Consider the following 27708-nt stretch of genomic DNA (forward strand, 5'->3'; position numbering starts at 1 on the left):
CCCAGTCCTAGAATCCTATTTTCTACGAGGAACCCTGATTCCTTTCATTGTAGAATGGTATTAGAAACTGGCTGGGCATGGTGGCTCATGCCTGTAATCCAGTACTTTGGGAGGCTGAGGCAGGTGGATCACCTGAGGTCAGGAGTTTGGGACCAGCCTGACCAATATGGTGAAACCCCATCTGTACTGAAAATACAAAAAAATTAGCTAGGCACGGTGGCGTGTGCCTGTAGTCCCAGCTACATGGGAGGCTGAAACAGGAGAATTCCTTGAACTCGGGAGGTGGAGGTTGCAGTGAGCCGAGATCACACCACTGCACTCCAGCCTGGGTGACAGAGCGAGACTCCGTGTCAAAAAAAAAAAAAAAAAAAGAGAGAAACCAAGATCTGGGTGCTAGGTGTGCTTCTTGCTATTGAGATGTCATTTCTTTCAGTCTCAGCTGACAGAACAAAAAAATGTGTGTATATACTATTAAACACACACATATCTATATTTCTATAGGTAAACATCTGTACCTATATTAAGCTAAACATGAGCTCGTGCTGACATCTCCAACTCTAATCCATTACACAGATCATTGGAGCCTCCTCCCCTTGCTTATCTGTGAATTCCCACCCCAACAGTGAGAGACCCGGCTCCCTCCATCTGGCAGCCACTTTTAAGCTGGATAAAAGATTACTTATTTTCTAGCAAAGGGAACTCTGGCAAGTGAGAACTGTTGATCATCCACTTATTTGCCTGTTCATCCCATAAACACGTGTTGCGTTGCTGTGTGCCAGATGTGCTAGGCCTTTGGTATTCATCTTGGGTTACCCCTGTACATCGTTGGGACTTGTAAATGTTTGTTGAAATATCCTGAAAATATTTTTTAAGGTTCGACTTCTTCATATTGGATTTAAAATACTTTTGTGCACCTGTTACAAGCCAAACACTATAGGGATCATTCATAGTTTTGAGGACTGCCTATCTGTCAGATTATGGGCTATGCCCTGGGGATTCAAATTTAAAAATTAGGCACACATGGTTCCTGCCTTCACTGACCACATTCAAGTGGAGGAAAAAAAAAATCTCCATTTTACAGATGAGAAAACTGAGGCTAAGAGTGAAAAGGATCTGTCCAAGGACACAATTAGTAAGCTGCAAGGTGGGCTCAGATCTGACTCCTGGGCCAAACCACTGTAACCACAATACCTGCTCTAAATCCACCCAGAAGTCAGCCAATCTGCTCTTTCCTCTTTCGGACCCCTGTGGATGCCTCAGGAAAAATGAGGGCACAGGTAAGAAGGTACTTGACAGTTAGCAGGTTGCAGCATGTCTATGCTGCAGGGGTCCAATCATAGCTCACTGTTTGAAATGAGAAAATCCATCTCAGTAATTCAGTTTTACATTTAGGCTACCCAAACCATGGGCTTTGAAAACATTACCTGATGTTGGTATAAGGAAACATAATACAAACAATAAGGTTGGATTCATTTTGAAATTTAATAATTAAATTCTAATAGTAATAAGAAACATTTATGCTTTTTCTTTTTTAATGAAAACAAACAAGTAATTTTGTAAAAGTCAGAAAACACCAGTATCCTTCTGATCTCATCCTAGATTTTTCTGTCAGCTGGAGGATGCATTTCTGACCCCATCCCAGACATGTGAAAGCAAAAGACATGATGCATCTATAATAATGAAAGCACAATCTAAAGGGTATTATCACACCGTGAACAGCTTCTTCCTGACCCAGAGCAAATATTAAGAGAAAGACAATATATTTACAAACAAGATTTAATAATGCTCACAAGAATAGAGTTTGCCCCCAAATGGAAAATTACACATTGTTTTGTTTCAAAAAGTTATAAATTTAGTGCTTGAAAAATCCAGCAGGTAAGTAGAAGGACTAACAGGGTCTGTTTCTGGAACTGTCCGCTAGCAAATGAGCATGCTCTGTCCTGGAAGCCATTTTTCTTTTTCTTTTTTTTTTTTTTTTTTGAGACAGAGTTTTTTGCTCTTGTTGCCCAGGCTGGAGTGCAAAGGTGCAATCTCGGCTCACCACAACCTCTGCCTCTCGGGTTCAAGCGATTCTCCTGCCTCAGCCTCTTGAGTAGCTGGGATTACAGGTATGCGCCACCACGCCCGGCTAACTTTTCTGTATTTTCAGTAGAGACAGGGTTTCTCCATGTTGGTCAGGCTGGTCTCAAACTTCCGACCTCAGGTGATCCGCCCACCTCGGCCTCCCAAAGTGCTGGGATTACAGGCGTGAGCCACCACGCCCGGCCAGGAAGCCAGTTTTCATGGGAGGGATATAGGGAAAGAAGGCGATATTTACATCCCACTCTGCACAGCTCAGTACCGCCTATTCATTTTCTTGAACTTCTCATAATGATAGTCATCAGTTGCCTTCTCGTTAGCAGGACGCTTGCGGTTAGGAGGGGACCCTTAGAAGGAAAAGAACAGGAAAGGTGGTTTGCCATGCTGGAACCCACTGCTAGACTTTACTCCATGCAGGCAAAGACAACTGCCTGTTTCCTTCCCCACAGGAGCCCCAGCGCCTAACCCAGTGAACATAGTAGGGCCTCAGTAGATACCTATTTGTCTTTTTTTTCTTTTCTTTTTTTTGAGACAGAGTCTCACCCTGTTGCCCAGGCTAGAGTGTAATGGCATGATCTCAGCTCACTGCAACCTCCACCTCCCGGGTTCAAGCGATTCTCCTGCCTCAGCCTCCTGAGTAGCTGGGATTACAGGCACCTGCCACCTCGCCTGGCTAATTTTTGTATTTTTAGTAGAGACGGGGTTCACCATGTTGGCCAGGCTGGTCTTGAACTCCTGACCTTAGGTGATCTGCCTGCCTCAGCCTCCCAAAGTGCTGGGATTACAGGCATGGGCCACCGAGCATGGCCAATACCTTTTTCTTTTCTTCAAAAAAAAGATGTGGTCTCACTCTGTCACGCAGGCTAGAGTGCAGTGGTCCAATCATAGCTCACTGCAGCCCTGAACTCTTTTGTCTCAAGCAATCCTCCTGCCCCAGCTTCCCCAGCAGCTGAGACTACAAGTGTGAGGCACTGCACCCAGCTAACCTTATGAGTAGCTTTTATTTGTCCTTACTGAAATTTTCTAACTTCTTGAGTCTCTACTGTGCTTGAGAATATGAGAGTATGAATTCTCAGAGCAATCCTAACAGGTAGTTTCTATTAGGATTCCAATGAGGAAACTGAGGCTTAGAAAGGGGAAGGCACACAGTCATGGTCCAGAACATGGACTGGAACCCAGATGCCCCGGCTCCAATGCCAAGCTCCACCCTGTCCCCCGCTGCATCCTGCCTCCATGGGTTCCCGCATTGCTGAGCACTCCAGGCAGCCCCAAGGCCTTTGTTGCACTCACGCTCAGGCTCTGGCTTCTCTGTGTCGCCTACTCTCAAGGGCCGGGCCTTGGGCTCTTCTTTGTTTCTCCGTATGGGCGCGTTGAGCTCCTCATGATAAACTGGACCCAAAGAGACCAGGGGACACGTTAGAACATGAGGTTCCTAGGGACCTCAGCCCAAATAGGGGAACGGGGGCAAGACTGCTCTCCCTGAGGGGCTTACATCTGTTGTGCTGTACGTAATTCACAGCCATGTTGGTAGGCACAAAGGAGGTCTCGCTGTCTTTCTTCTTGTTCTGCTGCTCTGCCAGCAGACGGGCCTTGGCATCCTCCGTGGAAATGATATTTTTTATTTTAGCACTATGGAGAGAAAGAAACCACACCACTTAGAAGATGATAGCACCTTACTACTCAGACATGAGTGGTGAGGCTGGCACCCCAGCAGTACATAAGAAAATCGTGTGTCCTGGGGCACAGCTCTCCACTTTACCAAGCACACTTGTAGTCACATTCTCATGGAACTCTCACGGCCATTGGAGGACCACAGTTACTCTGCTCTTCTGATCAAGAGCAAATTGAGCTTCAGAGAAGTAAAATGCTTCAGGCTCAAAGTCTGTAAGGCCAGAAAAGAGCCCAGAAGCCTCCCAGCTTTCTACTGTACCAAAATATTATTCTGACAATTGTACTTCTTCCATAACAATTTCCTTTTAAAGTGGATATTTTAAGAAGGATCATGGGGAGAAGGGGTGGGTGAGCCTTTAACATGGCTCCTGCTAGAAGAAAACAGAAGAATAAAGGGCCTGATACAGCTGAATAGGTGTAACAGGCTAAAGAACCACTTTTGCTTCCAGCAGTCAGGGGCCCTTACTACTCTGATCAAGCCTTCAGCGAAACTTCTATTAACAACCTGCCAGGGACAATCTCATTTGTATTTGTAGGATTCTAAGGACACAGATAAGAACATGGGGTCTCACTACATTGCCCAGGCTGGTCTTGAACTCCTGGGCTCAAGTGATCCTCCCACCTTGGCCTCCCAAAGAGCTAGGATAACAGGCACAAGTCACCATGTCTGGCCTTTTTTTTTTTTTTTTTAAAAAAAGGGTTTTACTCTGTCACCCAGGCTGGTGTGCAGTGGTACAATCATGGCTCACTGTAGCCTCAACTCCTGAGCTCAAGTAAAAGCCCAGCTAATTTTTTAAATTTTTTGTAGAGACAAGAGTCTGACTATATTTCTCGGGCTGATCTCCTGGCCTCACGTGATCCTCCTGCCTTGGCCTCCCAAGTACTGGGATTATAGGCTTATAGGCATCAGCCACCACACCTGTCCCCCATAAATTTTTTTTTCCTTTTTTTTTTTTGAGATGGAGTCTCGCTCTGTCGCCAGACTGGAGTACAGTGGCATGATCTCGCCTCACCGCAACCTCCACCTCCAGGGTTCAAGCAATTTCCTGCCTCAGCCTCCCAAGTAGCTGGATTACAGGCACCTGTCACCATGCCCAGCTAATTTTTGTATTTTTAGTAGAGACGGGGTTCGACCATCTTGGCCGGGCTGGTCTTGAACTCCTGACCTCGTGATCCACCCACCTCAGCCTCCCAAAGTGCTAGGATTACAGGCATGAGCCACCACGCCTGGCCTGTCCCCCATAACTTCTAACTGGAAAGCACTGTGTCTTCTGCCTAGGGGTCTCAAACATACTCGATGCCCAGGTCCACCTCAGGAATGCCACTCAGCATCTGGTTGGAAAGCATCTCCTCGGTCTTCTTTGCTGAGGAAACACGGATGTTTTCTGGAAGTTCATAAAGACAGTCCTCTGCATTCTTTGGCTTAACTTTCTGTTCCTCATGTTCCACGATCCCTTTCCTCTTCTTTAGCTCTGTCTCAATGTACTTCATCCTGAAGTGAGAAACCCAGAGGCCTCAGGGAGGGGTAGGAAACACACACCAGGTGTCCTCTAAATCAGTGGTCCCCAACACTGGCCCACAGACCAGTGACAGTGCATGGAGAAACGAGAAAAAAAAAATAACTTGAGTTTTTTCATCAAGTTAGAAATTTTCTACTTAAAGAAGCACCAACCTATGAGGTTATGTCCCACTAATCTATTGGTGTTATGATGTACAAGGTTCTTTGAAGACAGAAAGATGATAGTTTGCCAATAGCTTTGTTGGCAAAATAAAAAGTGGGCAAGCCCATGTTTTATCCCTGCAATGTTTTGGGGAAATATTACTAGTCATGAAACCACCTTTGAAAAGAAGTTTTTATTTTTTATTTTTTGGAGACGGAGTTTCGCTTTTGTTGCCCAGGCTGGAGTGCAATGGCGAGATCTCGGCTCACCGCAACCTCCGCCTCCCAGGTTCAAGCAATTCTCCTGCCTCAGCCTCCTGAGTAGCTGGGATTACAGGTGCCTGCTACCACACCCGGCTAATTTTGTATTTTCAGTAGGGACGGGGTTTCTCCATGTTGGTCAGTCTGGTCTCGAACTCCCCACCTCAGATGATCCACCTGCCTCAGCCTCCCAAAGTGCTGGGACTACAGGCGAGAGCCACCATGCCCAGCCTGAAAAGACCTTTTAAGAGGTTTTCAAAGTTCTTAAGCTGGGAAGTAGAAAGAGAGGGGCCAACTTTGACATCTTCTAGAAAATTCTAGAAATGTCATCTGTTGACTAAATATCTTGGACTCTGACTGGAGTCCAGCCCCAATTGCTCACAGCCAAACAGACTGACACTTACATGTCTGCATCCTCATCCCTTCGATTGGTTTCTGCAGAAAACGATGTCCCCAGGTGCAGGTCCTCCTCCTCACTGATCCTGAAGGGAGAGAACAATGAGGCAGAGCTTTCAAGTCACAACTCAATGAGGCTGAGTTTTATGTTCTAAGAAGAAAACAAAGACACAAGCATTTATAATATCCTATTTACAGTTGGCAAAAAAAAAAAATGCCACAGTATATGTAAAGAAAAGAAACTCTAGAAATATATGCAAGCAAACTGTTGGCTGCTAGTGATACCTCCAAGGACTGAGTGGATACACTTATCCTTAGGTATCCATGGGGGATTGGTTCTAGTGTCCCTCAAGGATACCAAAATCTGCAGATAGTGAAGTCCCTTACATAAAATAGTATAATATCTGCATCTAACCTACACACACACTACCATCTGCTTTAAATCATCTCTAGATTACTTATAATAGCAAATACAATGTAAATGCTATATAGTTGTCACAAAAGTACACAGTATACTTTTATTTTTTAAATTTTTGAATTATTTGAATGTTTGATTTATTTATTTATTTATTTATTGAGACGGAGTCTCACTCTGTCACGCAGGCTGAAGTGCAGTGGTGCAATCTCAGCTCACTGCAACCTCTGCCTACCGAGTTCAAGCAATTCTCCTGCCTCACCCTCCTGAGTAGCTGGGATTACAGGTGCCCACCACAATGCCCGGCTAACTTTTGTATTTTTAATAGCGACAGTGTTTTACCATGTTGGTCAGGCTGGTCTCGAACTCCTGACCTCAGGTAATCCGCCTGCCTCAGCCTCCTGAAGTGCTGGCATTAGAGGCATGAGCCACCGCAGCTGGCCTGAATTTATTATTTTTGTTAATTGTTTTTATATGAAACTTCCCCATGGGTTCACTTATTTTATTTTTTTGAGACAGGGTCTTTCTCTGTCACCCAGGCTGGAGTGCAGTGGTGTGATCGCAGCTCACTCTAGCCTCAACCTCCCTGACTCAAGCGATTCTCCCACTTTAATTTCCTGAATAGCTGGGACTACAGGCACATGCCACCACACCCAGATATATATACACACACACATATGTGTGTGTGTGTATATATGTGTGTGTATATATGTGTGTATATATATGTGTGTGTATATATATGTGTGTATATATGTCTGTGTATATATATATGTGTGTGTGTGTGTGTGTGTGTGTGTATATATATATACTTTGTATTTTTTTTTTTTTTTTTGTAGAGACAAGGGTCTCACTATGTTGCCCAGGCTGGTCTTAAACTCCTGGACTCAAGCTAACCTCAGCCTCCCAAAGTGTTGGGATTATAGGCATGAGTCATCATGCCTACAATACACTCTTACAAAAGGAGTCTACCAACTTGGCTCTAAGTTAACTTTTAAAGACTTTTTGCTTTCTTTGTTTTTAAATAACATACCCTTTGCAAAGCACAAAACCTGCTTCAAGATGTCCCACTAATGCTGCTGCTACAGGCCCCAGCTCTCTGAGAGAACCTAGACCCAGGCAGTGGCTAAAGGTGAATTTGCATCTAAGCTTGTCCTGCACTTACTTATCTTTGCCCCTTTCCTTCAGTTTCTTCATATCCACCATACCCCCTGTCTTCATCTGAAAGGGATCATCCTGCGGAAAGCAAACACAGTTAAGAGGAAGCATCTAAATAAATGGTAGTGGAATTTTTTTTTTTTTGTAAAGCACGCTCACTCACTGAAGAGCACTGCAGGGAGGGCTGCCATAACTACCCAGGGAAGACGCCATAACTTACCACTAGAGTGGTCTCCTCTTGTACCTTCTCTCCCACCAGCAAGGCCACAGCACTGAGCAAAACCAAAAAAAAGGAGAGGAAGAGAGAGAAATGGCATAATTCAGAGATAAGGAGGAAACCTCTCAGGTATGCGGATTGCAACATTAGTGCAAGGGTGGGATTTGAAGGGTGGGTAGGCAAGCCGGCTGGAAAAGCCTATAAACATAAGACAGGGCTCGACAAGCACCGCAGATGCTGGAAGAAGGGTGCGCTGGTGGTGAAGTGGTACACTTTCCCACTTTCCTGTAAAGCCATTTGGCATTATCTTGGCCTGGAAATCTCATTTCTAAGATATTCTCATCATGGAAAGTGCAGCTAAAGATAAATTTAAGAGAATATCCACTGCAGCCTTATTTGATAGTAAAAATTTACAAAATCACCTACATGTCCCAAAATAGGGGATTTGTTAACAAATTACGATACACACATCTGGTGGAATATTATGCAGCCATTAAGAAGGCTTTCTGAAAAATATTCCACAATATGGGTGAATGCCCACAATGTCATAATGAGTTGAAAAGAACAGGGAATAAAAGTCCATAAAAAGTTGTTCACAATCTGAGAGAGAGAGAGGAAAAAAAACAGATTGGAAAGAGTATTAAATATTAATACCAGTGCATTCTTGGGTGGCTCTGCAAGGAAAAAAAAATGTTAACACTGATCATTATTTCCGGATGGGAGAATTATGGGTGCTTTTTATCGTCTTGACTATACTTTTCTAAATTATACAAACTCTTAACGATCGATATGCATTTCACAATTAATTGGTTTTAATAAAAAACGCGAGTTAGTGATCTGTTTCTGTATCTCTGGAGCACACCCCGAGACAACACAGCTCAGGGCATGTCCTGGTTAAACATTTGCAAAGAACGCTGTTCTCCAATTTGGGCAGTGGAAGGTGTACAGTGTGTCAAGAGAAAAATCTACGTCTGAGGAGATATTTGTGACAGCGACCCGGACGCGGATGTGTCTGTCGTCCCCGCCGCCTCCTCCTCCTCCCCGCGTGGTACCCACCTCACCCCGTTGGGCCTCTTCCTCAAGTTCTGTACCTCTCTGGTCTCTTCCAGTTTTAATCTTTAAAAAGAAGAAGAAGAAGCAGCAGCAATGCATAAGCTGAGAGATTCCCCGCGGAATCCAAAGCTAACAGAGCCAACAAGGCACCTTCGAGGGCATCCCAACCCAGCTACTGAGCCACCGGCACAGTGGTCCAGAGGACGACCTTGTGCCTAGACCCACCGGGAGTCAGAGCCACTGCGCATCCCAGAGGCATCTCTCCCAACTGTTCGGGCTTGGGGCGGCGGCCTCACCCCTTGAGCCTCAATTTCTGCGTCCGCAGAAGGAACCACCACCCGAGCTCACACTTAACAATGTCAGCGAAGCGCTGAGCCGGTGGCGAGTCCCCCAAACAAGTCTATCTTTACCAGGCCCATGGGAGCCCCGCCCCAAACGCACCGAACCTCCTCTGAGTCCTGCTCATCTTCCTCTGACTCCGAGTCGCCCCGGCGGCGACGGAAAATCTTCCGGACGACCGGCATGGTGACAACGGCCCAGCCGTCCAGCCGCCGCGCCTCTGCGCAGCAGCCTAGGCTGCTTCCGGCGCGCAGCAGAGAGGTCAGAGCGCCTGTCCCGTCTGGCCCCGCCCCCGGCACGCACAGCCCGCGTGGCCACGCCCCCTCTCCTGGCGTCAGCCTCTTCCGATTGGACGGCAGAGGGAAGGAGGTGTGGCGTCTCCAGACGGCCCCACAACCCTGCGCGGCGCCTCAGAGGGGGCGCGCTTGACTGACAGGCGGCGGCGGCGCAGTTGCGGGCGCAGTTGCGAGCGCAGGTGAGTTCCGGGCCGCCACCGGCTGCTTCTGTGGGCCGGGCCTCTCAGAGCATTGGCGACCCCAGCCCGGCTCCAGGCTGACAGGGCCTGGCCTCGCCAGGTACGCCAGACGCAGCGGCCAGGTGAGCGGAGTCCGGGACACCCCGGCCGCCGCCGCCGCCCCTCTCCCCTCCTCCGGTCGGCGCCCAGGGGGGGCCTCTGGGCCCCAGCACCCGACTCTGAGCCCCCTGGGGGCTCGTGGCTTCTCCAGAACCGGGGCCGCCCCCCTCTCATTTCTGCCAGGGCCTGACCTAGCGTTGAAAGCATCCGCGTGGCGTCTCGCGTCTCGGGCGCTGACTTTTCTTTCCTCGGGCTCTGAGCCCTGACGTGCGTTTTTTTCTTTCGGAACAAAAGATGACCACTTCCCTGCGGTGCTGAATTAGAGTCCCAGCGCCGACTGCCTCACAAATAATGGCCCCCAGCTTCTCCGCGAGGAGAGGCGCGTCTGATGTTTTGAAGCCACGCAGGAGGGTTTGAGCCAGGGGACTCTTTCTCGGTGCTTGCCGGCCACCCCACTGGACCTTCACGGGTCTGGTTTTCCTCCTTCGGCAGGTCTGTCGCTCTACCCTCTGCCCCTTCCACCCCGAAGATGCTGTGAGGATAAAGTTTATTTGAAAAACAGGTATCAGCAAACGCTTAGGAAATACCTAAATGCATAAATAATGGCTTCTAGGACTTTTAAGAACCCCTTAAGTAACAGTAGTTTTTCTTTTCTCAGTGTCATCCCTTACTTTGAGAACTACCTCTTATTAAGCAGTTACTATGTGGCAGGCCCTGGGCAAAGCATAATCTCATTGAATTCTCCCAGCAATCCTTTGAGGTAGATTGTTTTTCGTTTTACAAATGAGAATGCGGAGTCTCCGAGGGGCAGTGCGCGCCTCAAGTTACCCAGCTAGGAGGTGGAACAGAAATTGGTTGCAGGTCAGTCTCTGCCGCACGGTTTGCACAGGGCCTGGCACAGTAGGAGTGCAGTAGATGTTTGCTGCTGCAGCAGCTGCTGTTACATCTCATTGGCTAGGGGGAAGGGCCGATGGGGGCTGTCTGGGGTTCCCCTTTCTGGAAGACCATTCCGAAGCAGGGCAGCATTTCTAGAATGCCTTACGTTTTCTCTGGAACAGTTTCCACTGAGATTGTTCTTCTTTTCCTTGGGCTGGAAAAAATAGTAGACTCAGGACTTCTTGCACCAGCCTTTTATCTTTGGTCAAAAGCCATATATTAAAGTCTCAAAGTCTTGCCCTCTGCAGACTGGTTCAGCCAAACCCAGATGCACGTGCACTCACTGGATGCAGAGTCCCTGTCAGATGATGGAGAGGCTCCTTGGGAATTGCTGCAGGAGTCCAGGGGGTCAACGTCTGCAGCTCTCACGCTCTCAGAGGTGGCTCTGAATCTGCCCATCAAGCAGCCCATCCACCAGGGGGTACTGGACACTACTAAGGAAAGGGCAAGAAGGCCAGGGGCATTTCTGGACCCTCGTCCTCAGCTGAAGTCCCAGGGTACAGATGAGCTGCTCCCACCCTTGCTCCATGAGGCCAGAGGACCCGGTGATAACAACCACCTGTGCTGTGGCAGATCTAATTGAGTGCTGTTTAGCAAAAGGAATGCTGAAAAAGTGGCAGCTATGAATCTGGCAGTAAGTGGCTTTGCAAAGAGACTGCAACCCAAGTCTCACTGGGCCCTTTTAAGGGTAGGATGAGACTGTCTCTCAAAAGGACCCTCCCAGAAATACAGGTTCTATGCAGTTCAAAGATGAGTCCAAGGTCTTAGTCTTGTTTGAGAGTTCAGTTGTTTTAAGAAAATGTACAGATTCAACCTAGGTTTTGGTTGGTTTCCTATCTCCTTTCTGGAGCCAGATGAAATGTTGGCTTGTTTCAGGGTTCAGGGAGCATTCATGTCCGGGTGGATTTGGGATCCAGCAAAGTGGTACAGTTCACAGCCCAGCTATAGTCGGCATCCAATAAATGTATTTCTTGGATCAATGTATTCAACAGATTCTTAGCATTTACTATATGAAGCAGGCACTGTTCTAAGTGCTTGAAATAAGTCAGTGAGCAAAAGAGACAAAAAGATCCCTGATTAGTTGAGTGTATGTTCTCACAGTAAAGTATGTAAAGTGTGTTAGAAGATGGTAAGTGCTGTGGAAAAGAAAAAAAATAGAGCAAGACAAGGGAATCACCTCCGGGAGGGTGGCAGCGTTGAGTTGCAAATTAAAATTAGCACATTCTGGTTTGGGATTTAGTTGGAAACATGACAGATAAAGCAGTGGATTGAATGATAGGCCTTGGGTTCCAGTCGCTGCCTGGTGGTTTTAGGGGTCTGTAAGCTTGAACTTTATTTTACAAAAGCTTTTATTTAGAGTGTACACCCTGAACTCAAGTCCTGATTGTGGGGTATTTAACAGTGATGAAAGAGCCAGGCTGTTCTTAGCTTTTTATCTTAGCAAGACAAACAAATATCCAACTGGTTCTCATTAGCATGAAGGAGGAAACTTGGAGAAGCCATGCACGTTGACAACAATTTTTTTTTTTTTTTTTTTTTTTTTTGAGATGGAGTCTCACTCCGTTGCCTAGGCTGGAATGCAGTGGTGCGATCTTGGCTCACTCCAACCTCCGCCTCCCAGGTTCAAGCGATTCTCCTGCCTCAGCCTCCTGAGTAGCTGGGATTACAGGCGCCCACCACCACACCTGGCTAGTTTATGTATTTTTAGTAGAGATGGGGTTTCACCATGTTGGCCAGGCTGGTCTCAAATTCCTAACCTTGAGTGATCCGCCCGCCTCAGCCTCCCAAAGTGCTGGGATTACAGGTGTGAGCCACTGTGCCTGGCCAACAACAAACATTTAAAGACAGGAAAGTGGCAGTGCTCTTTGGCTCCAGTGAGCAGTCATGGCTCAATAAACAGAAATTTCAGGAGAGCCAATTTCCATTGATTATAAAGACTTAGGTTTGAAGCAACTAGAGCTGCCCTCTGGGAAAAGGGTGATTTTATCATCAACGACTGCTCAAACTGGGTTTGGAGAACAACCCAGTAGGGCTTTTACAGAGCAGAGTTCTGCCTTAAGGGGAAGGTGCATAGTTTCTAAACCCCTTTAAACTCTGAGATTGCATAGGGGAAGGCAGCTGCAGATTATGCTGCCTGAAAAGAGAGGATCTGATTTCAGGCCCCAGAAATCATGATTTTCCTAGTTCTTAGTTTCCACATCTCTAATGTGAGTTTTTTCTAAGGTTTCTAGTCTGAGCTTCGAGACTGAGTTTCTGCTCATGCTTACTCACCACCGAGTGTGAGGCTTTTAATGACCTGGGCCAGTGACTGGCTCCAGCCTAGGGTAGCCCCAAACCCATGCCTTCTCCAATTAAGGGACTCCTCCGGACAGAGCTCAGAGCAAAGCTCTGTAGCAGGCTTTGGGCTGCAGGGAGGTACTGTCATATCCTATACTGAAGGAAGTTAAGCTGAGCAGAAAAATGCTCTGAAGAATGACTCAGAAGAGGCTCTTGTGAGGAAGCTTCCTTGGAGTATGCATGTTTGGATTTGGGGAGGTGAAGGTCGTCCCCATGCCAGGCTGGTTGGGGCTGTTTGTGACATCGTGGAGCTGAGTGTTCAGAGCATGGGCTTCAGGGCAGGTAGTCATGGGTTCGAATTCTGGCTCTGCAGCTCAGTAGCTGTGTGACCTTAGCCAGTTATTGCACCTCTCTGAGCCTCGGTGTCTCCATCGTTAGTGATGGAGATGGATTTAGTTTGGAACCTTGCCACCTCCCAGGGTGGTTGTGAGGTCCAGTGAGGTCACATGTGAGAACACCAGACTAAGAGGTTAGTCTCAGTTCCAATATTCAGGGCCATGGGGCAGGGGGCAGGGCGATGAGGAGACACAGAAGTGTGTGGGCAGCAGAGACTGTGGAGGTGCGGAGGCATGGGGAGGCCTGAGGGCTCTGCTTCGAGAGTCAGAGGATGGTGGCCTCCAAGTGAGGACTGGGTTAAAGGAAGGGGTGGGTGTGTCTGGGACTTAGGGAGAATGCTGTTGTGTGGAGGTAGAGTGAAGACAGCAGGAGGGAGAGAAAGGGTGTGCGAGGGCCAGAGGGGAATGTGGAGGGGGTGGGCACACACCCTGTGCAGGGCTGGGGGTGTGAGATGGCTAATGTGGTTGGGGTCAGCGTGGGCAGGACTGTGGGCATCGTTGTGTGGGTGGGAGGCCCAGAAGTGTGGCCCTCCCCATCCTGAGGGACTGGTTCCTCGCTGGGAGGAGGAGGATGTAGCCAGGACCTCTGGGAAAACCATTAGTAACAGGCACCAGAGGCAGCCAGGTCCAGATGTACTGCCTACCTGGGACCGCAGGCTGTGCTGGCTGGTCCCTCCCCTGCCCCTTCTCAGGCCTTGCCCCTCCGCTTTGCCCCTGTGGGTGGAGTGGCACTTCCCCCTCCCTGGAGGCCCAGGGAAGGAAAGCTGCCTTCATGAGCCTGAAGCATCTTTTAGGTCTCCTGGGGCCAGCAATGGTGGGCTCTTTGCCAAAAGTCTCAGGCCTTCCTCCTCCCATCCTGTGCTCTCCTGTCCCAAGAGAGGAGGCTCTGGTGGGCCGGGAGGGCGGGGCACACCCTGCACCTTGCTGACTTGTCGTACAGTAGGTCCTGCGCTGCGCGGCTGCACCTGGGAGCACGTTCTTTCAGCTGCTCAGGTGTCTTTCCCTTTTGGCCTTTATGAAATACCTGCTGTGCACACTCCATATGTTTGCACAGAGGCACAGGTGGGACGGAAAGAGTGGGGAAAGCAGACACAACCTGCTCGCTTCCTGCTGTGTTGCTTCCTGTCTGGGACCTTCCATTCCTCCTCTGTGAGATGAGAAACAGCCGCCCTTCCCCGAGAGAGTGGGTGAACGAAGCCCTGGGTACCAGGTCTGGAGGCTCAGTGGGTGCTGGGTGCTGGATCCTGCGATGGGGCTGCCTGTTCCAGAAAACCCGCTCCCTGCTCCCACCTCAAAGGTGAGAAAGGGAATCTATCTTTTTAAAAAGTCAAACTTAAGAAAAGTTACAAGAATACAATGAACTCCCACATACCCCTCACCTAGATTCACCAATTAGTAACGTTTGCCTTTTCTCCTAAATATCCCAGTGGGAATTAACTAAGAATAAGGATGTTATCATACATAACCAAAGGGTGAGTTCCACCTTTAGAAAGTTGTGTTTTTTTTTTTTTTTTTGAGACAGGGTCTTGCTCTTGTCACCCAGGCTGGAGTGCAGTGGCGCGATCTCAGCTCACTGCAACCTCCGCCTCCTGGGTTCAAGCGATTCTTCTGCCTCAGCCTCCCGAGTAGGTGGGACTACAGGTGCCCACGACCATGCCCGGCTAATTTTTGTATTTTTAGTAGAGATGGGGTTTTACCACGTTGGCCAGGTTTGTCTCAAACTGCTGACCTCAGGTGATCCACCAGCCTCAGCCTCCCAAAGTGCTGGGATTACAGACCTGAGCCATCACTCCTGGCCTAGAAACTTTCACATTGATGGAATCATGTGTTTGTTTCCCAGACCTACCATAACAAAGTACCACAGACTGGGTGGCCTAAACAACAGAGATTTATTTTCTCACAGTTCCGGAGGCTAGAAGTCTCAGATCAAGGTGCCGACAGGTTTGGTTCTTCTGAAGGCCCTTTCCTTGGCCTGCAGATGGCCATCTTCTCACTGTGTCCTGGCTTGGTCTTTCCTCTGTGTGAGTCCAGATTTTCTCATCTCATAAAGATACCAGTAAGATTAGATTAGGGCCTGCCCTAAAGATCTTATTTTAACTTAATTACCTCTTTAAAGACATTATCTTCAAAGATGATTACATTCTCAGGTCCTGGTGGTTAGAACTTCAGCATATGAATGGGGGAGAGAGAACAATTCAGTCCGTAACAAATACTATGATCTAATAGGCAGTCCACACTCAGGCGTGCCGGTTGTCCTGGGGATGTTCTCTGTGGCATCCCCCGGCCTTGACCCACAATCCAGCTTTGTTATGTCTCCTCAGTGTCTTGCCTGGAACAGTTTCTCAGCCTTGGTGGAGAAGGGGAAACTTCAAGTTGCAGGGAAGCAAAGGTGCTCAGCAGGAATGAGGGTTCAGAAGCGCAGGCTGCCCCAGGACAGGGAAGCTGTTGAAGGGTTTGCTCTAGTCCATGAAGTTGCCTTTCCTGGCTTTTTCTTTGATGTCAAAAGCACCAGGAGGTGAGCTTAGATCTCAAGAAGCACACCAAGAATCTGTGCCTGAGTCCCCTGCTGTGTGTCTGACTCCATCCCCATGGCGCCTGTTCGTTGCTGGGCTGGTTGGCCTGCAGAGCCCTGAGTGGTCTCATGGAGGGTGCCCTTCTGAGTGACCTTGAGCATGTGACTTCTATTCCTACCAATTTCAGTGTCCTAATGTATAAAACAGCCAGTGACACAAATTATAGTAAACATTTTTTGAGCATTCTTGTCATGCAAATCAATAGAAAATCTGAGCCACCCAGAAAGTCCATGAGGCTCTAAGTCTTTCAACTTAGTGTTTACTGTGCATTGGCTCACTTCACCTTCTCAGTAACCCTAGGTGCTGTCATTGTCCGCATTTTATGAATGTGGAGACTGAGCGATTTATCTAAAGTCACAGACTTGCAAGGGGCAGAGTGAGGTACTGAACCCAGGGCTACTTGTCCCTGTAATTTCCTTCCATAGTGACCGTCACCTCCTGGAATAATGTATGTGCAGCAGCTGACCCTCAGTGAGTGTAGGAAAAGGAGGTGCTGGTGGTGATTATCACCTCCCTAGTGTCTGCTTGCAAGTACCCTGAGGTTGAAGTATGGGACTCTGTATCCTACAAGAGCAGGGCCTGTGCCTGGCTGTTTCCCAGCACCCCAAGTCACTGTTCCTAAGGAGGTACATGGTCAGTATTGGTTGGGTACCAAAAGAAAGCAAAATGATAACTTTCAGACAGCTGAGATGTGCGCCCTCTTGTCGACCCCCATGCTTCAGATATTTTAGGTCCTGTGTGTGGAAGTTTTTTTTTTTTTTTTTTTTTTGAGACAGAGTCTTACTCTGTTGCCCAGGCTGGAGTACAATGGCGTGATCTCGGCTCACTGCAACCTCTGCCTCCTGGGTTCAAGCGATTCTCCTGCCTCAGCCTCCTGAGTAGCTGGGATTACAGGCATGTGCCACCACGCCTGGCTAATTTTTTGTATTTTTAGTGGAGATGGGGTTTCACCATGTTGGTCAGGCTGGTCTCAAACTCCTGACCTTGTGATCCACCCTCCTCGGCCTCCCAAAGTGCTGGGATTACAGTTGTGAGCGACCGCGCCTGGTCCTGTGTGTGGAATATTAAGCACCCAGTGTTTTCTGTACTACCACCCTTTTTCCTTCATAGAAATGATTTTTAACCATTAATTTAAAAAATGTTAGTAAACCTTAAATTTTCCATGTTGCACATACTGATATACTGCTGATAGGCAGATAAATGTATATACTGTTTCTAAAGGGAAGCTTATCATTATCTATTCAGAGCCTTCAAAGCACACACTTTGACCAATAATTTTTTTTTTTTTTTTTTTTTTGGTCAAAGGTGTAGGCTGGGTGTGGTGGCTTACACCTGTACTCCCAGCACTTTGGGAGGCCGCGGTGGACAGATCACTTGAGATCAGGAGTTTGAGACCACCCTGGCCAACATGGTGAAACCTCGTCTCTACTAAAAATACAAAAATTATGTGGGTGTGATGGTGGGTGCCTATAATCCCAGCTACTCAAGAGGCTGAGGCAAGAGAAACGCTTGAACCTGGGAGGCGGAGGTTGCAGTGAGCGGAGATAACGCCACTGCACTCCAGCCTAGGCGACAGACTAAGACTCCGTCTCAACCACGACAACAACAAAAAAACAGTCTGGGCGCAGTGACTCACGCCTGTAATCCCAGCACTTGAGAAGCTGAGGCAGGTGGATCACCTGAAGTCAGGAGTTCAAGACCAGCCTGGCCAACGTGGTGAAACCTCATCTCTACTAAAAATACAAAAAGATTAGCCGGGCGTGGTGGTGTGTGCTTGTAATCCCAGCTACTTGGGAGGCTGAGGCAGAATTGCTTGAACCCAGGAGGTGGAGGTTGCAGTGAGCTGAGATCACACCACTGCACTCCAGCCTGGGCAACCAGAGTGAAAACTCCATCTCAACAAAACAAAACAAAAAGATTTAGTCAAAATTTCACATTCCTGGTGGCTTGCACCTGTAGTCCCAGTACTTTGGGAGTCCAAGGCAGGCAGATTGCTTGAACCCAGGAGTTCCAGACCAATCTGGGCATCATGGCAAAACTCTGTCTCTATAAAAGAAAAATTAAAAAGCAGCCAGGCTTGGTAGTACATGCCTGTAGTCCTAGCTACTTGGGGGACTGAGGTAGGAGGATCACCTGAGCCCAGGGAGGTAGAGTCTGCAGTGAACCGTGATCACACCATTGCACTCCAGCCTGGGTGACAGATTGAGACTTGTCTTAAAGCAAAACAAAAGATTCATATTCCAAAATGTTTCTCAGTGCCTTCTTTATAATGGCAAAACATACATACACAAAATACAAAAATACCATGTCCTATGATGGATAAATAATTCAGTAAGGGGTTGTATAGCTTAAATTATATGTGGTATAATATTATTCACCTATTAGAAATGAAGCTGAAAAGAAATTTAGTGACATTAGAAATATATAAACCAAAAAAAAGCTGTATACAAATTTATTGTTTATATTGCAGTTTATTTTTAAAATTTATATATCTGGTTGGGCGTGGTGGCTTAAGCCTGTAATCCCAGCACTTTGGGAGGCCCAGGCAGACGGATTGGTTGAGCTCAAGAGTTTGAGACCAGCTTGGGCAACATGACGAAACCCCATGTCTACAAAAAATACAAAAATTAGCCAGGCATGGTAGTGTGTGCCTGTAATCCTAGCTACTCGGGAGGCTGAGGTGGGAGGGTGGCTTGAACCTGAAGTGGAGAGTGCGTTCAGTCGAGATCACACCACTGCACTCCAGCCTGGGTGACAGAGCGAGACTCTGTCTCAAAAAAAAAAAAAAAAAAAAAAAAAAAAAAAATTATATATTTGTACATGTAAATAAGACTTACCAAAACCAAAAAGGTAACCATATTTTTTTTTCCTGTACAGCAGGATTACAGGTGATTTTTATTTCATTTTATGTCTGTGTCTGTTTCCAGCTTCTATGGAGGTATATATCAAATTTATGAAAACCAGGTAAAAATGCCTTTAAAATTTTCAGGGCAAGTAGGAGAAGATGAAAAATTTGAATACAACGTGGAGGTAAATGAGGCAAAAATGAATATTGAGAGGGCCGGTCATGGTGGCTCATGTGTGTAATCCCAGCACTTTGGGAGGTGGAGGTGGGCAGATCGCTTGAGCCCAGGAGTTCAAGACCAGCTTGGGCAACACAGCAAAACCCTGTCTCTACCAAAAATACAAAAATTAGCAAGTCTCATAACCTGGTCTCTAAATAAATAAATAGATAAAAATACAAAAAACAGGTATTGAGGGCACTTCTTGGCCCGTGTGAGTCACCTGGAGAGGTGTGCTTAGGAGCCATCCAGGTAGCAGCTTTGGGGACTTCCAGGACCACTCACATGCTCCCACCCCTTCTCTGAAAACCACCCTGTGTAGGCTCAGAGCAGTGCCTGGCACAGGGGCCTGGAGAGCTCCAGGGAACGGAGGCTCTGTCCCCTATGGTGCCCTCAGGAGTTTGGGGAAGAGCAACATATCTAGGAAGCCAGATGCACACTCTTCTTCTTTTCTTTTTTGGAAACTTGAAAAACCATTAAAAGTAACCAATTTAGGTATTCTTTTTTGTTTGTTTTTGTTTTTAGGAGCAGAGGTTTAACAGGCAAAAGAAAAAGGAAAACAGCTCTCTCTCTAGTGAGAGAGAGGAGACTTCTGAGAGGAAAAGCATTTTTTATTGTTTTTTGATTTTGGTTTTGTTTTAGAGATGGGGTCTTGCTCTGTTGCCCAGGCTGTAGTGCAGTGGCCCAATCCTAGTTCACTGCAGCCTTGAGCTTAAGGGATCCTCCCTCAACTTCCCAAAAGCACTAGGATTACAGGCGTGAGCCACTGTGACTGACCTTATTAGATTATTAGATTAGAATGATTATAACACAGTCATTCAGGAAGCAAATATAGAAAGAAAAAAAAAGGCAACACAAGTTCATTGTAGAAAATGCAGAAAAGCAAAAAGGAAATAAAAATCACTTGGCTCTATCCTCCATAAATGATAATAGCATCCTTTCTCTAGGCACAAAACACATTATTTCACCAAAATAAGAGTTTGCGATAATAATTTTTTTTGTTTTGTTTTGTTTTGTGTTTTGTTTTTTTTGAGACAGAGTCTCGCTCTGTCACCTAGGCTGGAGCGCAGTGGCGCGATCTCGGCTCACTGCAAGCTCCGCCTCCTGGGTTCGTGCCTTTCTCCTGCCTCAGCCTCCCGAGTAGCTGGGACTACAGGTGTCCGCCACCATGCCCAGCCAATTTTTTTGTATTTTTTTTTTTTAGTAGAGACGGGGTTTCACCATGTTAGCCAGGATGATCTTGATCTCCTGACCTCATGGTCCGCCCGCCTTGGCCTCCCAAAGTGCTGGGGTTACAGGCGTGAGCCACTGCGCCCAGCCGTTTTTTTTTCTTTTGAGACAGGGTCTTGCCCTGTTGTCCAGGCTAGAATGCACTAGTGCCATCATAGCTCACTGCAGCCTCATACTTCTGGGCTCAAGCCATCCTCCCATCACAGCTTCTTGAGTAGCTGGGACTACAGGTGCATGCACCACCATGCCCACCTAATTTTTAAATTTTTTGTAGAGATGGGGTTTCACCATGTTGCCCAGGCTGATCTCAAACTCCTGGGCTCAAGCAGTCCTCCTGCCTCGGCCTCCAAGAGTGCTGGAATTACAGGCATGAGCCACCCAACATGGCCTAATAGTGTTTTATAACTTTGTATTTTGGGGCCATTCAGCAAATATTTTCTGAGAAGTTACTGTCTTTTTTTTTTTTTTTTTTTTTTTTTTGAGATGGAGTTGCTCTTGTCACCCAGGCTGGAGTGCAATGGCACGATCTTGGCTCACTGCAACCTCTGCCTCCTGGGTTCAAGCGATTCTCCTGCCTCAGCCTCCCTACTAGCTGGGAATACAGGCTCCCGCCACCACACCCAGCTAATTTTTGTATTTTTAGTAGAAACGAGGTTTCACCATGTTGGTCAGGCTGGTCTCAAACGCCTGACCTCAAGTGATCTGCCTGCCTCAGCCTCCCAAAGTGTTGGGATTACAGTCATGAACCACCGCACCCAGCCTGACTTGTTTTACTGAGCAGGTGTCTTTAGGGTTCATGTTGTAGCGTGTGTCAAAATTTCCCTTTTTAGGCTGAATCATATTTCATTGTATGGATATATCATGTTTTGTCTATCGATGGGCACTTGGTTTGCATTGTGTTTTGGCTGTTGCACATAATGCAGCTATGAACATGGGTGCACAAATATTTCTTTGAGTTGCCGCTTTTAGTGCATTTGGGTGTATACCCAGATGTGGATTGCTTAATAGTGTGGTACTATTTTACAGTTCTTGAGGAACCGCCATACTGCATTCTGCAGCAGATGCACCATTTCACATTCCCACCAACAGTGCACAGGGCTCCAATTTATCCACACCCTCACCAACAGCCAACACTTTTTTTTTTTTTTAGATGGAGTCTTGCTGTGTCACCCAGGCTGAAGTGCAGTGGTGCGATCTCAGCTCACTGCAGCCTCCGCCTCCCAGGTTCAAGTGATTCTTCCGCCTCAGCCTCCTGAGTAGCTGGAATTACAGGCGCCTCCCACCGCACTCAGCTAATTTTTGTATTTTTAGTAGAGACAGGGTTTCACCATGTTGGCCAGGCTGGTCTCCAACTCCTGATCTTGTGATCCGCCTGCCTCAGCCTCCCAAAGTGCTGGGATTACAGGTGTGAGCCACTGTGCCCGGCCTCATTCTGATTTAAAATGCTTTTAATCAACTTTATTGAGGTATAATTTATATATAATAAAATGCACGCACTTTAAAGATACAGTGCACATGATTTGACAGGTGTATACACTTGATTAAACCCCACACCAGACAAGATCTAGAACATTCCAACACCACAGAAAGTTCCTTCTTGTCTGCAACATAGCTCTACCCTTTGCCCCAGGCAATCACTGATCCAGTTTCTATCATCATAGGTTAGTTTTGTCTGTCTTGGAATTTTATATAAATAGAATCATACGCGGTGTATATGTTTTTGTATCTGATTTTTTTTTTTTTTTTTTGCTCAGTTTAATGTTTCTCTAAATCCGACTCATGATTTAGAGCAAGACTCTGCACCACACAGATCTGATATCAGGGCCACACCTGTTACAAACTAGCCAGGTGGGCCGAGCACGGTGGCTCACGCCTGTAATCCCAGCACTTGGGAGGCTGAGGCAGGCGGATCACCTGAGGTCAGGAGTTTGAGACCAGCCTGACCAACATGGAGAAACTCCATCTCTACTAAAAATATAAAATCAGCTGGGCATGGTGGCACGTGCCTGTAATCCCAGCTACTCAAGAGGCTGAGGCAAGAGAATTGCTTGAACCCGAGAGGCGGAGGTTGCGGTGAGCTGAGATCGCACCATTGCACTCCAGCCTGGGCAACAAGAGCGAAACTCCATCTCAAGCAAAACAAAACAAAACTAGCCGGGTGATTGACCTTTGCCAAGTTCCTGAGTTACTTAAGTTCCAATTCTGTTTCTTCATCTGTAAAATGGGAGTAGTGAGAATACATTCAGGGCTGTTAGCCACAGGGCTGATTTTTCTCTCTGAGGTTGGAAGAATGTAAGTCCAATTGCACTTGCAAATCAAGAGTGAGCCTGTTAAATTAGCCGGGCGTGGTGGCACACACCTGTAATCCTAGCTACATGGGAGGCTGAGGCAGGAGAATCGCATGAACCCGGGAGGCAGAAGTTGCAGTGAGCCAAGATCACGCCACTCTACTCCAGCCTGAGTGGCAAAGTGAGACTATCTCAAAAAAAAGAAAGGGCCAAGTTATAACCTGCCCACTCCCTCCCCTGCCACGCGACTGGAGAGATGATCACATACCAAAAATGTTAGCAAAACCCACACCACTGCAGCATAAAATAGTTTAGGACCAGTGCCAACTCAGGGCACATGGCCTCAGCAGAAACAATGAAAAAAACTAAAAAACCTGGCTTCAAATGAGGAGGTTTGGAATTTGGAATCTTGAAGCTGTCCTTGTCATGTGACTGTTTTAAATGGTAGCTTCTAACTGCGTCTCCCTCTTTGAGCTGTCCACATCTGGGAGACTGTGACCTGCCAGTGAAGTGTGGGTAGTGGCAATGTGTGGATGAGCCTGGTTGTGCCTGCAGCCTGGGCCTGCTGAACACTTGAGGGTCAGGGGTTCTCAGGAAATCCCTGACAGCTCAAAGGATGGCCTGAGGGGCCTGGTGGCATGTGTGGAAGGGGCCAGGCCTTCCTGTCCAGAGGGTCAATGGGCTGTGGCAGCCTGATGGGACAATAGGAGAGGCCCTGCAGACCCGTCCAGCTGACCTGTGCAGATTTCCTCCTGGGGAGCACCAAGGTAATGCCTCAGCAGTGACTAGTGAAGGCCAGCACTCTTTAGGAGGGGCTGCCCCTGTGTGCCAGCTCTGCCTGAGCCTTGGCCAGCTGGCCCAGGAGTGATGTGGTGGTATTGCTCTCTGGCTGCACAGGGAGTAGTCTAGCCTGTGGACATCCCCAATATCCCAAAATTCGTTCCTCCCAGGAGGAATGCTGGGCCCTTTTTAGCTTCTAGTTGGTGCTAAGAGTGATTTTAAAAAAACGAAACTGTCTGGGCACAGTGGCTCACACCTGTAATCTCAGCACTTTGGGAGGCCCGAGTTGGGAGTATTACTTGAGCCCAGGAGTTCAAGACCAGCCTGGACAACAAAGCAAGACCCCGTCTCTACAAGAAATTTTAAATAAATTAGCTGGGTGTGGTGGTGCACACCTATAGTCCCAGCTACTTGGGAAGTTGAGGTGGGGGGATCACTTGAGCCTGGAAGGTCAAGGCTGCAGTGAGCTGTGATCATGCCACTGCACTCCAGCCTGGGCAAGCGAGCAAGACCCTGTCTTAAAAGTAATAATAACAGAACTGTGTGAAATGCTCTGGTTCCTCCCCCAGGCTCCTTGCCAGAGGCCTCCACTCACTCCAGACCCCTGTAGCCCATCGCTGTCAGGTGTCAACGAAAGATGCGAATGCTGGCCGCTCCCTGTGGGCTTCGTGTCACCCAGAGGTAAGCCCATGGCCTCCTCTCAGGTGGGTCCCTTCAACATGGACTGAGGAGGACACATGGATTTTTCTCTTTAGATGAAGGAATGGAATTGTGATTATGGGGGTTGTTTTTTTTTTTAAGTCCTTATCTCTTAGAAAAATACAGATGGAATGTGATCGCCTGTGTGTCTGGGACTTGCTACAAAAGCAAGAGGAAGCAGGAGGTTGAGATGAAGCAAGATTGGCCATGAGTTGTTAATCGATGAGTCTAGGTACATGGAAACATGGAAGTGCGTTATATAGTTTGGTCTACTTTGTTTTTTCCTTTTTTTTCTTTATGCTCATCTTTAATGTGACACTAAGTTCTGCCTGCTTTTCACATTTACATTTTCTATAAGTTAGAAAGCAACTGAGCGGGCCCTTAGGATCTGACCAACTTGAGGTTCAGCTCTAGCGCCAGCATTCCTGTGAGACCTTAGACAAGAAGGAGCCTCTGTTCCTTAGTTTGTGAAATGGGGCTAATCACAGCTGCCTCAACGATTGCTGGGAGAGTTTTTCATAAACGAATGCACAAAAAGCACTTAGCTTAGTATCTGACACCTCATGAGTGCTAGTAACTCATGTTCTGAATGAGAATCTGGCCAGTTGACCCTGGCTGACCATTTGGGACAGGGAGGGGCATGTAAGGAGGAGTCTGGGGGTCCACCTCTCAGATCAGGTGGGTACACATGCGGCTTCTGCCTTTGTTTTTTGTTTTTGTGTGTGTGTGTGTTTTTTTTGGGATGGAGTTTCGCTCTTGTTGCCCAGGCTGCAGTTCAATGGCACGATCTTGGCTCACCACAACCTCTGCCTCCTGGGTTCAAGCGATTCTCCTGTCTCAGCCTCCTGAGTAGCTGGGATTATAGGCATGTGCACCACACCCGGCTAATTTTGTATTTTTAGTAGAGACGGGGTTTCTCCATGTTGGTCAGGCTGGTCTCGATCTCCTGACCTCAGGTGATCTGCCGGCCTCGGCCTCCCAAAGTGCTAGGATTACAGGCATGAGCCACCGCACCCGGTCTTTTGTTTTGTTTTTAAGACTCATGCAGTCACAGAGGCTTCTGCCTTTGGTTAAAGCAATCTTGGCTCCAGTTACATCTTTGGTTGGTTTGGACCTTATTTGGCAACAGTTTGAAGCTATAATCAGCAGTCAGATTCCTGGATTTGATTCTGCTAAAATACCGTAGGCGAAGCAGTTATTTAGTTACTCATTTTTAAATGTTTTCTTTTGAAATAATTATAGATTCACAGGCAGTTGCAAAAAATGCACCCTAAGGTCCTTTGTACCTTCACCCAGTTTCCCCTAATGGTAAGAGTAACACATACTTTTTTTTTTTTTTTTTGAGACGAGGTCTTGCTCTGTCACCCAGGCTGGAGTGCAGTGGCATGGTCACGGCTCACTGCAGCCTTGAACTCCTGGGCTCACATGATCTCCTACCTCAGCCTCTTGAGTACCTGGGACTACAGGCATGCACCAGTGTCCCAGCTAATAATACATCTTAGTATGTCTGTAGTACAGTCAGTAAAGTGACATTGGCATAATCCATGGAGCTTATTCAGATTTCACTAGTTCTGTAGGCACTCATGTGTGTTCAGTTCTTTGCACTTTTAACACACATGTAGATCCATGTAACCACCTCACACTCAAGGTACAGAGCTGTTCGTCTTCACCAAGGTGCTCCCTTGAGGGAAGCATTTATTTTCTAAGACAGATATCTTTTTATACCCTTGATTTAAAAGAAAAAGAAACGCAGAAGAATGTTGGGAAAGATGTTTGCTACTTGTTATCAGTGATTTATTTTACTTTGTGCTTTCTTGTTTGAGTTTTGTTTTTATGATGAACATGTGTCAGTAAAGCAAAAGCAACAGAGCTTTTTTTTTCATCTCTTGAAACCCATCACCCAGCTGCACCACTGTTGATGTTTTGGCAAACACAGTTCCAGACTGTTTTCTAGGTTGTTCTCCTGCCTTTCTCTCTGACTTTCTCCCTACTCTCAGAAGACATTCTCTGGAGGCAGTGCTGCATGGCCTGCTCCCATGGGGGTCTGGTGTTCAAACCTCACTCTGTGGGGGGCTCCCACAAGACGTGGGATAAGTGGTCTGCCAGCACTTGGCCTCCCAGAGGCTCTTGAGAAGACCAATGTCAACGTCTGCTGCTTGCCTTTTTGAAACCCAGCCTTTCTACACTGCCCCCTCCTCTGCCTGTATCCTTGGATGGACATGGATTTGGCCTCCTCTAACAAAACGTCTGTGGTTTTAGATTGTCTGGTGTGCAGCTCCCTGCATGCAGGCAGGACTCCCGTGTCTTCCCTACCAATAATTCTGATCACGATACCTGTCACCTGCCATGGGCTTTCCCTACATTGGGGACTACACCAGGCATTTGACAGACATTGTCTCCGTGACCTAGGAGTGACCCACTGGGGCAACTTTTATCTTCTTAGACAAGGAAAGTGATGCTCAGAGAGGTTAAGCAACTTCCCCGGGTTACCAGCTGGTTTGTGGCAGACCAGGACTCAAGGCCAAAGTCATGTACTTAACCAGTCACCTCCCCACCTCCTGCCAACACTGGCTGCCATTAACCCAGGATTGCTTGTGTCTTCTCATAGGTGAGCCCAGGCCAGGATGGGGGACTCCAGGGACCTTTGCCCTCACCTTGACTCCATAGGAGAGGTGACCAAAGAGGACTTGCTGCTCAAATCTAAGGTAAAGGGTCAGACCTTACGGGGCCAGGGCCCACACCCAGGGCTGCCTCTTTCCTGGGGTGTGGACATTTCTGAAGCAGTGGAAAAACTGATTCCCTGACAGTCTCTGCTCAGCCTTCTGTGTAAATGGAAATGCTGGCATCTGCTTGGGAGGCCACCTTCCGGAGGCTCTGCCCTAATAGCCATTAATTATAGTTTAGACCAGGCCATTTGAGAACCACTAATGCTTTCTGTCCATTAGCTGTTGGGGCCGGTGCACAGAGCTTCTCCAAGGCAGGGAATGAATGCTGCTTTCCAAGTCCAGGAGCGTTTTTACACATGTGGCTCCATGAGGGCTCAGGGAAGCCTGAGCAGGAAGCTGGGCCTCTTCTCAGAGTAGGAGGATGCGTTGCCATCCTTTTGGTGTTGTTAAATGAAAATTTTTGAAAAGGTAATACTTGAACATGGTTACAAATGAAACAGTATAAAAAGATAAATGTCAAGAAGTCCTTCTCTCTCCCCTGTGCCCACCCTCCCCAGCCCACCCTCGGGTAAGCACTTATTCTCTTTTGTATGTTTTCAGTTTCTTTATGTGAATACAAGCAGATAAACTCATTTTAAGTTTTGCCCTTTCTTACATAAAAGTTGGTATACGATCCTCTCTGTTTTGTAACTTGCTTTATTCACATGACAGTGTATCTTGGAGCTCTTTGGACGTCAGTGCATAGAGACAGCTTTCTCATTTGTTACCTTGAAGCTGCATCATATTTCATCATGTGGCCACAGTGACTGATGCTCTCTGGGTAGACACCTGGACCCTTTGCAGCCTCTTGCCGATACACACGATGCTGCGATGAATGGCCTTGTAGAAAAGTCATTGCATCCATGGGCAAAGCTGCATGCAGGCATGTTCCCAGGAGTGGGATTCCTGGGCATATTGGCACCTAATGCTGGTCGCCTGGCCT

At 47.4% G+C, this 27708-nt stretch overlaps 2 protein-coding genes across 8 annotated transcripts in view; one reads left to right on the forward strand and one right to left on the reverse strand.

Moving 5' to 3' along the window:
• Positions 1–1463: 1463 nt before the first annotated feature.
• On the reverse strand, positions 1464–9567 carry C13H9orf78 (chromosome 13 C9orf78 homolog). 3 transcript variants are annotated; one of them, XM_054501239.2, is made up of 9 exons: positions 9349–9567; positions 8911–8970; positions 7858–7909; positions 7645–7715; positions 6076–6153; positions 5045–5242; positions 3572–3708; positions 3370–3468; positions 1464–2426 (listed from the first exon to the last, which is right to left on the reverse strand). In XM_054501239.2, the coding sequence occupies exons 1-9, from the start codon at positions 9429–9431 to the stop codon at positions 2335–2337; spliced, it is 870 nt and encodes a 289-aa protein (XP_054357214.1). In that variant the 5' UTR covers positions 9432–9567; the 3' UTR covers positions 1464–2334. The 3 variants fall into 3 exon arrangements, with proteins under 3 accessions (XP_054357214.1, XP_063506484.1, XP_063506482.1); XM_063650414.1 differs by adding an exon at positions 8509–8528 and having other exon boundaries at positions 2369–3468; positions 9349–9371; XM_063650412.1 differs by having other exon boundaries at positions 2369–3468; positions 9349–9544.
• The window catches only part of USP20 (ubiquitin specific peptidase 20), a 46280-nt gene continuing 28106 nt past the window's right edge, over positions 9535–27708 (forward strand). For 2 of the 5 annotated variants that reach the window (XM_063650404.1, XM_063650405.1), the window contains exons 1-3: positions 9619–9721; positions 23931–24042; positions 26669–26765. In XM_063650404.1, the coding sequence (XP_063506474.1) occupies positions 26685–26765 (81 nt within the window). In that variant the 5' untranslated portion in view covers positions 9619–9721; positions 23931–24042; positions 26669–26684. Of the gene's footprint in view, positions 9844–23930; positions 24043–26668; positions 26766–27708 lie in introns of all 5 variants that reach the window. The other 3 variants (XM_054501206.2, XM_054501211.2, XM_054501208.2) reach the window with 3 other exon arrangements.

Source organism: Pongo pygmaeus, chromosome 13 (genome assembly GCF_028885625.2).
Source record: "Pongo pygmaeus isolate AG05252 chromosome 13, NHGRI_mPonPyg2-v2.0_pri, whole genome shotgun sequence".
NCBI classification, from domain to species: Eukaryota; Metazoa; Chordata; class Mammalia; order Primates; family Hominidae; genus Pongo; species Pongo pygmaeus.

Coding starts and splice junctions, on each gene's coding strand:
- C13H9orf78 (XM_063650412.1), bottom strand. CDS start 9,431: ATGCCGGTCGTCCGGAAGATTTTCCGTCGCCGCCGGGGCGACTCGGAG. Junction 7,910..8,910: donor AAGAGGCCCAACGGGGTGAG/GTGGGTACCACG, acceptor GGTTTTGCTCAG/TGCTGTGGCCTTGCTGGTGG. Junction 5,243..6,075: donor AGGGATGAGGATGCAGACAT/GTAAGTGTCAGT, acceptor TTCTCACTTCAG/GATGAAGTACATTGAGACAG.